Source organism: Crocodylus porosus, unplaced genomic scaffold (genome assembly GCF_001723895.1).
Source record: "Crocodylus porosus isolate Cpor-Errol unplaced genomic scaffold, CroPor_comp1, whole genome shotgun sequence".
NCBI lineage: Eukaryota > Metazoa > Chordata > Crocodylia > Crocodylidae > Crocodylus > Crocodylus porosus.
Genome location: NW_017728922.1, coordinates 15,698,819 through 15,711,351, shown reverse-complemented (window position 1 = coordinate 15,711,351; position 12,533 = coordinate 15,698,819). Strand labels below are relative to the sequence as shown.

General features: G+C 48.6%; 1 protein-coding gene across 1 annotated transcript in view; it reads left to right on the top strand.

The window, feature by feature from the left end:
• The first annotated feature begins 1,102 nt into the window (after nt 1-1,102).
• The window catches only part of EIF2S2 (eukaryotic translation initiation factor 2 subunit beta), a 21,259-nt gene continuing 9,828 nt past the window's right edge, over nt 1,103-12,533 (top strand). The window contains exons 1-3 of the mRNA XM_019539724.1: nt 1,103-1,288; nt 10,362-10,542; nt 11,415-11,518. Coding sequence (XP_019395269.1) covers nt 1,274-1,288; nt 10,362-10,542; nt 11,415-11,518 — 300 coding nt within the window. The 5' untranslated portion in view covers nt 1,103-1,273. The remainder of the gene's footprint in view (nt 1,289-10,361; nt 10,543-11,414; nt 11,519-12,533) is intronic.

The window sequence follows — 12,533 nt, the reverse complement described above, 5'->3', positions numbered from 1 at the left end:
TTCCTAAGGTGCACACAGAGGCAGAAGCTGCCCCCACCCCCTGATGAGCTGCTTGTGGCCTGTGTCCACTCCAGCCCAGCTGAGCAGTGCCTGCCCCTGCCCCACTCCCCCCATCACCACGAAGGTCTCTGTCTGCCCCACCCCACCTGCTTTCCTTCCCCCCACAATAGACTTACCAGCCAATGCTGCTATCCCAGGCACTGGGCTGTGCTCCTGGTTGCCTGCGTGCTTCTGCGCTGCGGCTGTGCGCACGCACGGGGCATTTATTTGCCACATTATCAGCCACGTCAGGCAAAAAAAAGCCTATTTCCAATACTGCCTATTTTCCCTATATCAGTATCAGTGCTGATCCAATATGGGACTGATGTGTCTGAGCACCTGTAAATATTATGTAACATATAGGATAATATTGTATACAATATCATATTAAATAATATATTACACAACAAATATATGATGTTAAACAAGTCATATTAAATATTATTTTTAAATGTAACAAAATAAGGAAAAACAAGCAAAAGCTGCTGGGCCATTGGTGCAGAGGCCGTTACAGTTGAACACACAGTTTCATGTACAGGCCGCCTGCCGATTTATGAAGCAAAACCGAGGCTTCTTGGACATGTGCAGGAGCTGCCCCACTGGCCTAGGGCGCTCTCTACCCCCACAGAAGGCTACTACACCTGAGTTAAAGTTTTTAGCCAGCGCTGGATCCGGGGTGCAGGCTGCGGAGTTGAAGAGACGAGAGCGAGGCAGGCTCCGGCAGCAGAGCCTCGTTTGAACGGTGCCGCCGCGGGACCAGCGGAGAGGAGGGACCGGGATCCTGAGCGCCCGCGCGGCGGAGAGCGAGCTAGAGCCGGACGAGGGGGGAGGAACGGGGCTGCGAGGGCGCTGTGCACGCCGAATCCACCCTCGGCACCGCAGGGGCGAGGCGCAAGCACAGCCGACCCGCAGCATCAAGGTACGCTGGTTCCCCAGACCCCGCCCGCGGACCAAGCGCTATGACGAACCTCCAGCACCGCCCCCAGCACCAAGCTCCTCCTCCTCCCCCTCGGGGCGCGTGCGCAGTCCCAACGAACTACAACTCCCGAGAGCCCTCGCGGGGAAAGCTGGGCACAAGCCGCGGCTGCGCACAGCTGGGCGGGGCGTTCGGCGCTGATGCAAGAGCCGAACGCGGCGGCTTCGCGGGAGACTAGTGCCGGTTCGCGGGCGGCAGAGCGGTGACCGGCGCAGCCTGACCCGAGTCGCCCTCCATCCCGAGCCCGGGGCCGCGGCCATGTCGGGAGACGAGGTGAGGGTGGGGTCCGCGCCGGGCCTGAGGCCTGTGGCGAGGCAGGAGCGGGGCCGGGGCCGCCGCCGCCATGTGGGGAGGCGCGGCCGAGGCCTGCAGCCGGACTCGCCGTGGGGCCGCCTCGGACTGGGGAGGCTGGGTGCTGCCGCGGCACGGTGGGGCTGCCCGGGCCCTCCACAGGCCGGAGTGGAGCCCCGCGGCCTTTGCCACTGCGGCAGCGGGGCGGGGGGCGGCCGCCACCGGGAGGCCCCGGGGCTGGGCGCGGGGCCTTTGGGTGGGCGCTGGCCCCGCCGATGCGTCGGGCTGTGCCTCGGCCGCCGCTTCCTCGGCTGCCTCGAGAGGGTCCGCGGCGCCTCGCCTCCGCGTGGGGCGACCCGCTGCTGCCGCCTCGGCCCCGCCGGCCTATGGGGAGGGGAAGGGACCTCGTGCGGGGACGCGCGCGCGCCTGCCTGGGCGCGGGAGCCCGGGTCGCGGATCAGCTCGGCGCAGCAGCGTGAGACCTGCCGGCCTGCTCGGCCTCCCGCTGTGTTCATCCACACCGAGCGCGTAGAGCTGCGGTCTGTGTCAGATTGTGACGGGACGAGCTGCTTGGGATGGTCACTGGTTGCCACAAGAGCCTTGGCAGCTGTGCAGTTGGTCCTAGTCTGCCGCTGGGTGGCCTTGTACCTCTCCTGTACCACCCGACTTAGGCAGTAAAGTCAAAACTCCCAACTGGAAACATGGCTGCTTATGCTAATGCTGCATAGAGCAGGGAAATTCACGAGCCTGGAGGAGGCCACTGCTGGAGCCGTGCTCAGGGGAGGGGAACTCAGAATAAAGCCTAAGGTAGAAGCTGGGTAGCAGGCACTTTTTTCAGTAAAATTACCACTATATTGGTGGAAATGGGGTACCAGAGAAGCCTTACTCCACTTTTTCGGGAATAAGGAGCTGCAGAAGGGGTGGTTGCCTGCTCAAAAGAGCTCTCTGAGGGTTGGGTGTAGGTAGGGTCTTTGTGGTCTTATTTATTAGAAGTCACAGCCTTTGCTGCTTTTAAAGCTGTTTGGCAGCAGCCTTATTTTCAGACATGGGGTGTTACTTTTGATAACGTGATTTCATTTCCCTTGTATGTGTGAAATGGGGAGTGTGTATGTGGGATGAGGCAGATAGATTAGTATAGTAATGGGATTTGGGGGAGAAGAAATGGGGTAGAAAATAAGAGAAAGTGGTGCATACAGCATAATGAACAAATAATGTATATGGTTTTAGTCTGTAATCTCTGAGATACTGCCTGTGACCCCCCACCCCTCAGACTTATCATCCTGGGCACTACCACCATTTGAATGTATTTTAAAAAAAAAAAAAGCAAAACACTTGAGGGGAGGAGGGAGGAAATGGAAGCTTTTTGGAACAATTGGTCCCTTTTCTATAAATGTTTCTCTTTGCACCATGGTATAAACAGAACACTGAAAACAATACAGGAAAACAAGCTTAGGTCTTGTCTACACAGAAAACAACTGAGAACTCTTCTTTTTTTAAAAAAAAAAATCAACTCTTTTTTTTCTATCACTGTTTAAATATCTTAGTCTCCATGTAGTTAAAATAATATTAGATGCTGCACTGATTAAAAATGTCACGTGTATCCTGCATCTTCCACCATAGTACCACTGGTAGATATAGCTGTAATTCATCACCAGTATATAAAGTTTGCTACTGTAACAAGATACTATTAAGATTGAGCACCTGACTTTGAAAGACACTGTCAGAGTAGCACTGCTTAAGAAGTAAGGATTTTTTTTTGGTGAGCTCTCTTATTGGACCAACTGTCTAGCTGGGAGAAATGTCAGACAAGCTTTGAATCGCAAAGTGCTCTTCTGCAGGTCAAAGTGAAGAAAGATGCCTTGTATCCAAAAGCTTGTCCAACTTCTCTCTTGACTATACCGTTGGTTCTATAAAAGAACTTGCTGAGAGAACCCCTCTGCCTCCTACATCTCTTGGACTGTTGTGGCTAAAATGCCAGTCCAGCTGTACTAACACTTCATAGAGGTGTGGAGGATTCCGTAAACTGTTGTGCTCAATAATGTTTTTCCTTAATTGTGTTAACAAGCCTGTGTCTCTTAAAGGTATTTCTGAAGGATGTCAGAACATTACATGTCTCCTGAACAAACATTACATCAACTGTACTTCAGCTGGGGAGGTTGAAGTATAAGTCGGGATCCTGGTTTTCCCTGATTTAAAAAAAAATCACATTCTCTCCTAAAAAAAAAAAAAAAAAACAAAAACCAAACCCTAATACATGATTATAATTAAAGGCACCCACGGCCCTCCCAGCCCTGCTGATGCCTCTCGCTCCCCACCCACAGCCTTGCTGGTACCCTTTATTCCCCCCTACCCCTGGTCTCTCAGCCCTGCTGGATGGGGCCCCCAGTTGCCAGGGCTATGGACCCAGGTCTGCAGGCCCTTGCTTCTGCTCTCCTTCCCCCTGCCCCTGCTGCGGACTCAGGTGGGGTGGCTCCCCACTGCTGGGTGTAATCTCAGAGGACAGGGTAGACTTGCGCTCCCTCAGATCTGTACCCAGGACAGATGTAGGTTGAGGTTGCTGCCCAGCTGGGTGGGACTTGGTGCCACAGTGTGCTGCTGCAGGGCCCCAGTGGGAAGCAGGCTCTGGGTGGCTCATCCGGGGGAGGAGGAGGGCCAGTTCCCCGCTGCCTTGCATACTCCTGGGAGGTGGGGGCGGACCTGTGCCCCACAGATTTGTGCCAGGACAGGTGCGGGTTGCTTACTTGAGCTCCCACTGTGCTTCCCTTACCGGAGGCCACCTCAGCCCAGTGGGCACAACCTGGCATGGCTGGGGACACTGGGGATTCCTTGCTGCTGCAGGCTGCACCCCCCCCCGCCGTAGTGATGTGCTTCCAGTGCCTGTTGCTGCCCTCACTGCAGCCCTGCATGCAGGAGGTGCATTGCTGGGGCAGCAGGGGGGTGAGCAGTGGCAAGGAGGCTTTCTGTGCAACTCCTCTGCTCCCCGCCATACCAGGTTGCAGGAGAGGGGAGCAGGATGGCTGCTGCTCTATCCTTCCTCCCTGTGACCCAGTGCGGCAGGGAATGGAGGAGCCACACACAAAACCTCGATGCTGCTGGTTGCCCTCCCCTGCTGCCCTGGTGATATGCCTCCTGTGCGTGGTGGTGCAGTGAGGGCAGCAGCACAGGACTGCACTCTTCAAAGCAGCGACAGGTGCTGGAGGCATGTCATCAGGGCAGCTCACAGCAGTGAGGAATCCCTGTGTGGCTGGGGTGGGGAGGCCCCAGGAGGGGGAAGCAGGGCAGAAGTTTGAGCCCACAGCTTGCACCTGCCCAGGTACAAATCTGGGGGGGGGTCCCTTCTGGGTGTGCATGTGGCAGAGGGGAGCTGGGCCTCCCCCTCCCCTGGATGAGCCACTTGTGGCCCTGGGCTCCAAGCCCCACCTGGCTGGGCAGCAGCCCCTGCCCTGCCCAGCTCCCTTCCTACAGAGTCCTCAGTCCCTCGCTGCCCCTACATTTACATGCTGGAGCTACTCTGGAGGCTGCATGGGGCAACATGCATGTCTCTGCACATGGCACCCTGTCTTTCTGCCTTCTTCCTGTTCCCTCCCAGCTTCCCTGCAGGCTGGAACTCTGCCAGCCTGCAAGGAGTTTATTGCAAAATGGCAAAATCCACGGGTTCCTCTGGTAAAATGAAAAGTCCTCATTTGCCTCTGGTGTAAAAAAAAAAAAAAAATCTGTGGTTTACTCTGGTTTTCAGTGGGAAACGGAAAACCTGGATCCCTGCGTATAAGGGTGTGGATGCGCATAACGCTTGACCCAGTTTAAACCTGAAACACAGACAGACAGACATGCAAGACCATTAAACCTGTTTAAAGATGCCTGGAATGGTTCAGAGGTGTACCTGGAAAATGGGAGTATGCTTTTAAACCAGTTCACAGTGTGCTGGTTTATTTTTATGTGTGGATGCCAGCTGTGATGCTGATCTGGTAGGTCCTTCAGGTATTCTGTACTGCACTGTTTCCCAGCATCCCCCTCCCCACTCTGTGCAACACATGTGCGTATGCTGCTACAACTAACTGCTTTGGCAGTTTTTATCAGTGACCTCCCATACACCGTTCAATAAAGCTGCCTTTCTACCAACTCATTGTCCTCCCTCCCTACTTAACCACAGCCCCTCATCACCCCCCCACCTTCCAGTTTGCTTGGGAGCCAAATATTCCCTTCTCTCCAGGCCACTCCAAGTCAGGCAGATGCACTGAGACTTTGGCCAGTGGCAGACTGAGTTTGTTGAATTCATGTTTAGGAGAGGAGAGAGAAAAAAAGTGAAGATGTCCCCAGCCGTAGGGCACTTGCCCTTAGACTGCCAATGCATGGTTGCAAGGAACCTCACAGGCCTGCCCCCCTCCCCCCCACACACGTACCTTTTTGCCCACTGCAAGACATGCTGGACTGGGTGGTCACTCCTACCCTCTAGTCTCAGAGCCATGGCACTTCAATACCTGGAACTCTATGGCACTATTTTGGGGGGCATTTCTGATGCGTAACAGTTGTGAACTAGTTCCCTGTTGGTGACATCGAGGAATGGTTCATTTGTTGCACACTTGCCTTCAATTTGTCTTTCCACCTACACAAGGAGTCGAAGAGGTGATGTAGGAACCAACTGTACCAGCTTGAGTGCTCCTGCACTGGAGCAATCTCCAGTTTAGCAAACGCAAACAGTTTCTACACCCTTTTTGCTGCCTGTGTAGCAAAATGGGAACAGGATAAATTGAGCTGGTTTTCATGCTGCAATTTGAGGTTGGCAAATGGAGAGCTAGGTGGGAAATGTGGGTTTTTTGCCCCTTCTGTCCTCAGAAGGTTTGATACTTAAACTGCTTTTTTTTTTTTTTTTTTATTAGTATAAAACTGTCCTTTTAGAGTTCTTTCTTGATTAAGGCATGTGGTAGAATAGCTAGAGCCTGCTTTTTGGGACATGCACTGGAGATGTGGGAGATGCTGGTTACTGAGTTTCTGTTCTGCTGATTTCAGACAAGGGTTTTCCCAGTGCCATAACCATGAGGCTATATTTGGGCAAACAGTGGTGGGGGGGTATTGTACATCTCACTCTCTTTTTTTTTTTTAAGCCAGAAATTCTCTTTAGATCTGGGAAACCTCTCCCAGTGAAACTGGAAAATTTCCAGGGAACTTTATTTTGAATGATTTGGCAGTTCCAATGACAAACTTTTGCCAAAATTCCAATTGGTGCTATTTGAGGAATTCATGGGATATGTCATTGAGAAAAATTTGTTTGAATGGCAAGTTTTCTTGGCGCTGTCTTGATGAAAACCTGAGTTGGAGTTATTTTTACTGAGTTACTGTAAAACTTTCAGTAGAATGGTGAGTGCTTTACTTTGCTGGGAAGTTGATTTGTACATATTCTGTATAATGCTGACAGCCAGGGCGAAGAATGGTACATACAAAGAGCTGAACTTGCATACAAAGTGCATGGAAAAAAGAAAATTATTTTTAAAAAATACTGAAGTGCCATGCTCTATGTAGTCTTTTTGTAGGGATGTGGCTGGTTCTCTGAAGGTTCCATTTACAAAGGGTTATAATCTGTTCTGATGCTGCTTAAACATTCACTTTTAAATGTGTTTAGCTAACACATATACAGGCAACTATTAAGCTGTTTTTAATAGCCACTTAATATTTTTTTTATATCCTGTCTATACTGGCCAGTACCATCTGGTGACGAGATCAGTTTTGAAATTTGTTGCAGAACATGAACAGCTGTCTATTTTTATTGGTATGTAACCAGCTAATTAGTTTGGGTAAAATCAGGTTTCAACAACAGCACATAATGGAAGGAAGTGGGGAAAAAACCCCAAGTTCTTTCAAATGACATGCTGGAATTCTCACGGAACAAATAATTTGCACCTGGATTGTTTGTAGAGCTTCATATTCAGCTTTGTAAGTGTTCTTAGCACATCCTAAACACACTGTTCATAGCTTGCATCCTAAGTAGGGCACAACCATCTAGTGCACTGGTGCTCAAACTTATGACCACACAGGTTACGTGAGTGGCCTGGGGTTAGTCCACAGGCTGGATCCTGCACGCAGTTGGCGCATGGGGTTGTTCTGCACTCTGGCCCAATTCTGTGTACCTACATCAGGGAAAGGCAATTATTTCAGGTGGGGGGCTGCTTACTGAGTTTTGGCAAGCCATCAAGGGCCTCATGACAGGCAGCCAGAGACAGAGAGCTGTTACTTTTCTAAGCTTTTTAGGGGTCGTGCAGGCCAGATAGAATGGCCTGGTGGGCTGCATCTTGCCCACCCCTGACCTACATTCATCAGTGGAGTAACCCTGTGCATCAGGGTAGGGTAGGGCCATGATATCCAGCCCACGGGTTCTTGTGTGTCTGGAAATTTGGCAGCAGCAGTGTGGCAATTACTGCTAAATGCTGCTCCTCAGCTGCAAATTTTTGGACCTGTGGGGAGCCTCGTGAGTCGGATGCCATGCCCCATATGCTGGTTCTGGCCTGTGGACTAGAGGATATCCTGATCTAATGGCATCACACAGTGTTAGAGGTTGCGGCTTTCAGGGGCGTGCAGAGTACAAGGCCAATTTGTTTAACACTTTGTTTCAGTGTGCAGACTTGATAGTGTTAAGTATTAATATTGTCTCCAAGGGCCAAAGTGTCTCTTTGTATCTTCATCTAAATCTACTGTTACTTTTTTTGAAACTTTGCTGATCGTTTTGTTAAGATGTAATGTGTGTTTTTCCTCGAAATGAATGGTAGTATTTTTTTTGCTGTGACTTTTTTTTTTTTTTTTTAAATCATTAATTACAGCCTGTCCTAAATCTTATCTTTTATATTTGTTTTTTTAAATACATGAGAAGAAACTAAGCTCAACTCCTCTGGGTTCTTACACTTCTTCAGTGAATCTAGTTGTAATTGGTAATCCTGAAACTAGCATCACATTCATTTGCAGGCAAATCTAGAACTAAGTTTGTATGGGTAACATATTGTGGTCTTCTCTTGGCAAGTAATATTGGTTAAAATAGTCAGAAGTAAAGTGATGTAACTTTCAAAGTTCTACTTGTATTACTGTCTACCTTGAGAGAGCATGTTTTATACAAGTATCTGTTAACTAGCATGATATTATAGACCTCCAGCTGACAAAAATTTGGACTCTGCAAGCTTCTTGTTAAAGCCATTGAAGCGTAGGATTCGTTAGTCACTTAAACATTTAAACTGAGAACTTCCATTTTCTGTGCTATGTGCTGGAAGTGTGTGAGCTTGCATTTCTGTGTTGCTTATGTGCCAAGTAACAACCATAAAAAGTCTCTCACTTCAGTGGCTTTGCAATGTGCCTATGTAGTTAAACATCAGAACTTGTTTTAGAACCATACAATGGAGGTTGAGAATGGTTGTCACCAAGTAGCAGAGAGTTATTACATGAACCCAAACTCATTTCTATACCTTATATCTGAAATGATCCAAAAAAGACCCACTAGCATATCAGAATGGCAATGTGAATTAGGTTAGGAACTGTGGGTATGTTTATGCATGCTTAGAGCAGACTCTAATCGAGCTGCTGCAGTGTTTCGTGTATTAATCATCCCAGCATTTCAAAATGGCAGCAGGGGTGGGAAATCCCCAGCCCTGCAGGAAGGGGGAGGGGAGGGGAGGGCCCACCCTTGCGCTTGCCAAAGGCTGCTTCAGGCTCATTCTTCTTGCTGGAGATAAATGGGCATTAGGGGTTGTGGGGCAGGGCTGGGTGGGGAGAAGATGGCTGGAGGCTGAGAGGGGTGGGGAGGTTTGCTGCTGGCTAGGAGTGGTGAGCTTGGAACCTCCCTCCCCTACTCCCTCAGCTCCCAGCCAGCTTGGACACTCTGTGGCTTGGGGGTGGGGTGTAGCTGGCTGGGTACTTTGGCTGGGAGTAGGGAGCCTGCAAATCAACCCTCCCTTGGCCCTCCAGAGTGCGGTGTGTGTGACTGGCATGGCAGGGCTGCACAAGAAAGCTGCCTGCTGCTGCAAGCTGCACACTGCCCCGGCCATGCTTCCTGTGTATGCACAGTGGCAGTGCAGGGTTGCGTCCCTCGCTGCTGCCCCTGCCTGCAGGGGAATCCTGGCCAGGGCAGTGCGGAGCTTGCAGCAACAGCCAGCTTTCGTGCATGTCCTTCTTCCTCTTCCCCCCGTGTGCTGCTGTACCGGGTTGTGCACACTGCTCTCCAGAGGGCCTGAGGGAGGGCGGCAGGGTGGGGAGCATGAGCCCGCAGCGTCCACCCACCCTGCCCCTGCAGATCTGGGGGACGGGCACGGGTCCCCCCTGCTCCCCGGGAGTGCATGCTGCTGCTGGGAGCTGGCCCCGCCCAAGCCTGCAGTAGGCAGCAGCAGTGTGGGGGGACTGGCTTGTGCTCCTGCTGCAGCAGCCGGTGCCTTCTGTTGGGAGCAGGAGGCTGCAGACCTGGGTCCCTGGTCCCATGGCCCTGGTAGCTGGGGTCCCCTTTGACAGGGCTGGGGTATAGGGGGGGCTGTGGGTGGGGGACAAGGAGCACCAGCAGGGCTGGGGGTGGGGAGTGAGGGACACCAGTAGGGCTGCAGGGGGCATTTAATTTTAACCATGGATTTTGGGGTTTTTATCAAAGAATTTGTGGTTTTTCTGTGATTTAAAAAAAACAAAAAACAAAACAACAACAAAAAAACAGGATCCCTGCTTACAGGTCTACTGAAAATGTTCAGGTAACTGACAGAAAGTGTGTACTAAGGCTTGCAGTTCTACCACCTGTTAGCTGAACAGATAGTATGATGTCAGGAAAGTTGGGAAAACTTCCGCTAAGAGAGACGAAGCCCAAAAGCCTTGTATGTTAGAGTTTATAGTGACTTTAGAGATGTTGGACAAAGGTTTGTGGTGTTTCTAGACAAGCACCTGAAAGCACATTGTCAAGTAACATACCTAGTTTAAAACAGGATTGTACATTATAGTCTTGGAAAAAATAGGACTGAAGTTGAAACCTTCTAGTGTTCAAATAGTTGGATATTAAATGACAGATAAAAAATAACATAATTGATGAACATATGACTGTTTACAGATGATTTTCGATCCCACTATGAGCAAGAAGAAGAAGAAAAAGAAGAAGCCCTTTATGCTGGATGAAGAAGGAGGAGACACTCAAGCAGAAGAGACCCAGTTGTCTGAAACAAAAGAAGTGGAACCAGAGCCAGCAGAGGACAAAGATGTAGAAGCAGATGAAGAAGACAGCAGGAAGAAAGGTGCAGTAAAGTCCTTCAGATAATACTTTTATAGCATCCCTGTCAGCTGTATGTTTTCAGGGCAAGGATGATATTTGTGCGTGAAAATACAACATACCAGAGTGGGATCTTTATTTTGACTGGAGCTTCTAGGTACTAATGCAACAAAATTATATTTTTGGTACCATTTCTTTCTCTTGAGCTTGTCTGCTGAAAACAGAGCAGTATCTTAAATTAAGATGTCAATTTCAAATCAAAACTGAAACCCTTTGCATGAACGAGATGAGGTGAACTAAAAAATAAGTTAAAATTGTTAGCAAACTGTGATGATAAATGCTTTTTTTTTTTTTTAGTTTTTTTGCCTTCTTAGTTCAGTCACTGAACAGTTGAAGAGAGTTAAAATATTAGATTTAGAGATAAATATAGCATGAATAACACCCCCAAAGTAATGCAAGCCAATTTTTCTTGTTCTCCTGTCTCCCATCAGTTTGTGGTACTATGCAACATTTTGCAAGAAATCACTTCCAGTTAAATTGGTGGTTTGATTGTTTTAATAGGCACGTTTCTTTACTGCTTATACAGCCTGCCTTGTCTTTTCTTTTTGTTTCTGCTTCCCCTTGTATGCGTCTCTAATATAGCAACAAGAAAGATGAAAACCTTCAAAAATAATAATAATAAAAAAGGAAAATATGTATAAGGTACACAAACTGCCAGCCAGGTTACACTGTGGCTGTAATATGTGAGAATAACTGAACACTTTAACATGACAAAATTTTCCTAGATACTACTTGTCCCTTTTTCAGGAATGTTTAGGAGAATTCACATTTGACCCAGATACCTTGGATATACAATTGCTAATAACCAGGCTTTTCCCAACATTTTGGTTTTTTTAGATGCATCAGATGACCTGGATGACTTAAATTTCTTCAATCAAAAGAAGAAGAAGAAAAAAACCAAAAAGATGTTTGATATAGATGAAGCAGAAGAGGGTATAAAGGTCAGCTTAGAGATGCTGGTGACCTAGTTGTATCATTTAAATTCAATTTATCTTCCTGAAAATTTCTCTTTTCTTTATCTAAATGCTTCTTTGTGGGTGTCCCAACTCACCTACCCATCCTTTTAAGACTGACAGTGTAGGTGGGGGTCTGTCAATAACCCATGCTATATTTATGATTACCCCAACATTTATGTTATGTTTTATTCTGACTGGCCAACTTAAAGAGCAGCAGAATTGGGGTAATGCTATAAAAGTATATGTGAAAATCTTCTCCTTGCCCTAAGAGGAAAAAAATCCCCTGTTATCTGCAGAGCTGATACAAGCTCCGATTGAATTTAAGTTCCCTGTGTATGCAAACAGACTTGCATGTAGGAAGAACAGGATATTGTAATTTACCCTCCTGCTTGCAAGTCAGTAATTTCAGTTTCTCTCTGGCACATGGCATCTCTTGTTCCAGTTCTTGTGCTTTGGTGCAACTGAAGGCTCTAAATCAAAAGGTTATATAGCCATGTCCTAGGCAGCTGTAAGTTTTTTTTTTGTTTGTTTGTTTGTTTGTTTTGTTTGTTTGTTTGTTTGTTTTCCTGGAACTATTAACCAACTATTGGGGTCTAGTAAGGGAAAAGCTAAAGTAGATTGCGTTGTCCCACATTTGCTGAATAATGTGATTTAAAAATGATGGTATTCCCTTGGAGGGCCGTGCTAAGCTTTGGTCCCCGATTTGATTCAGTCCAGTCTGGTGGCCAAATTTCCAAATCAAATCGGAGGACCCTTTCATCTCTCCAAATCAAATTGGAACCCTCCGTATCAATTTGGAAAGATTTGGACATAGACACAGCTTTAAATGTCTACATATCTCTAGGTAGCAGGTGGCTCATGAATGCTGGGGTGCATGGAGTATCCCACAGGAGTGCTGGGGGCTCCCCTGTGCACTTGGCAGCAGAGTTGGAGGTGGACCAGAAGCACTTCCGGTCCACTGGAGAGCATGCTGGGGGGCGCCCTAGGCCAACCCTTCCCG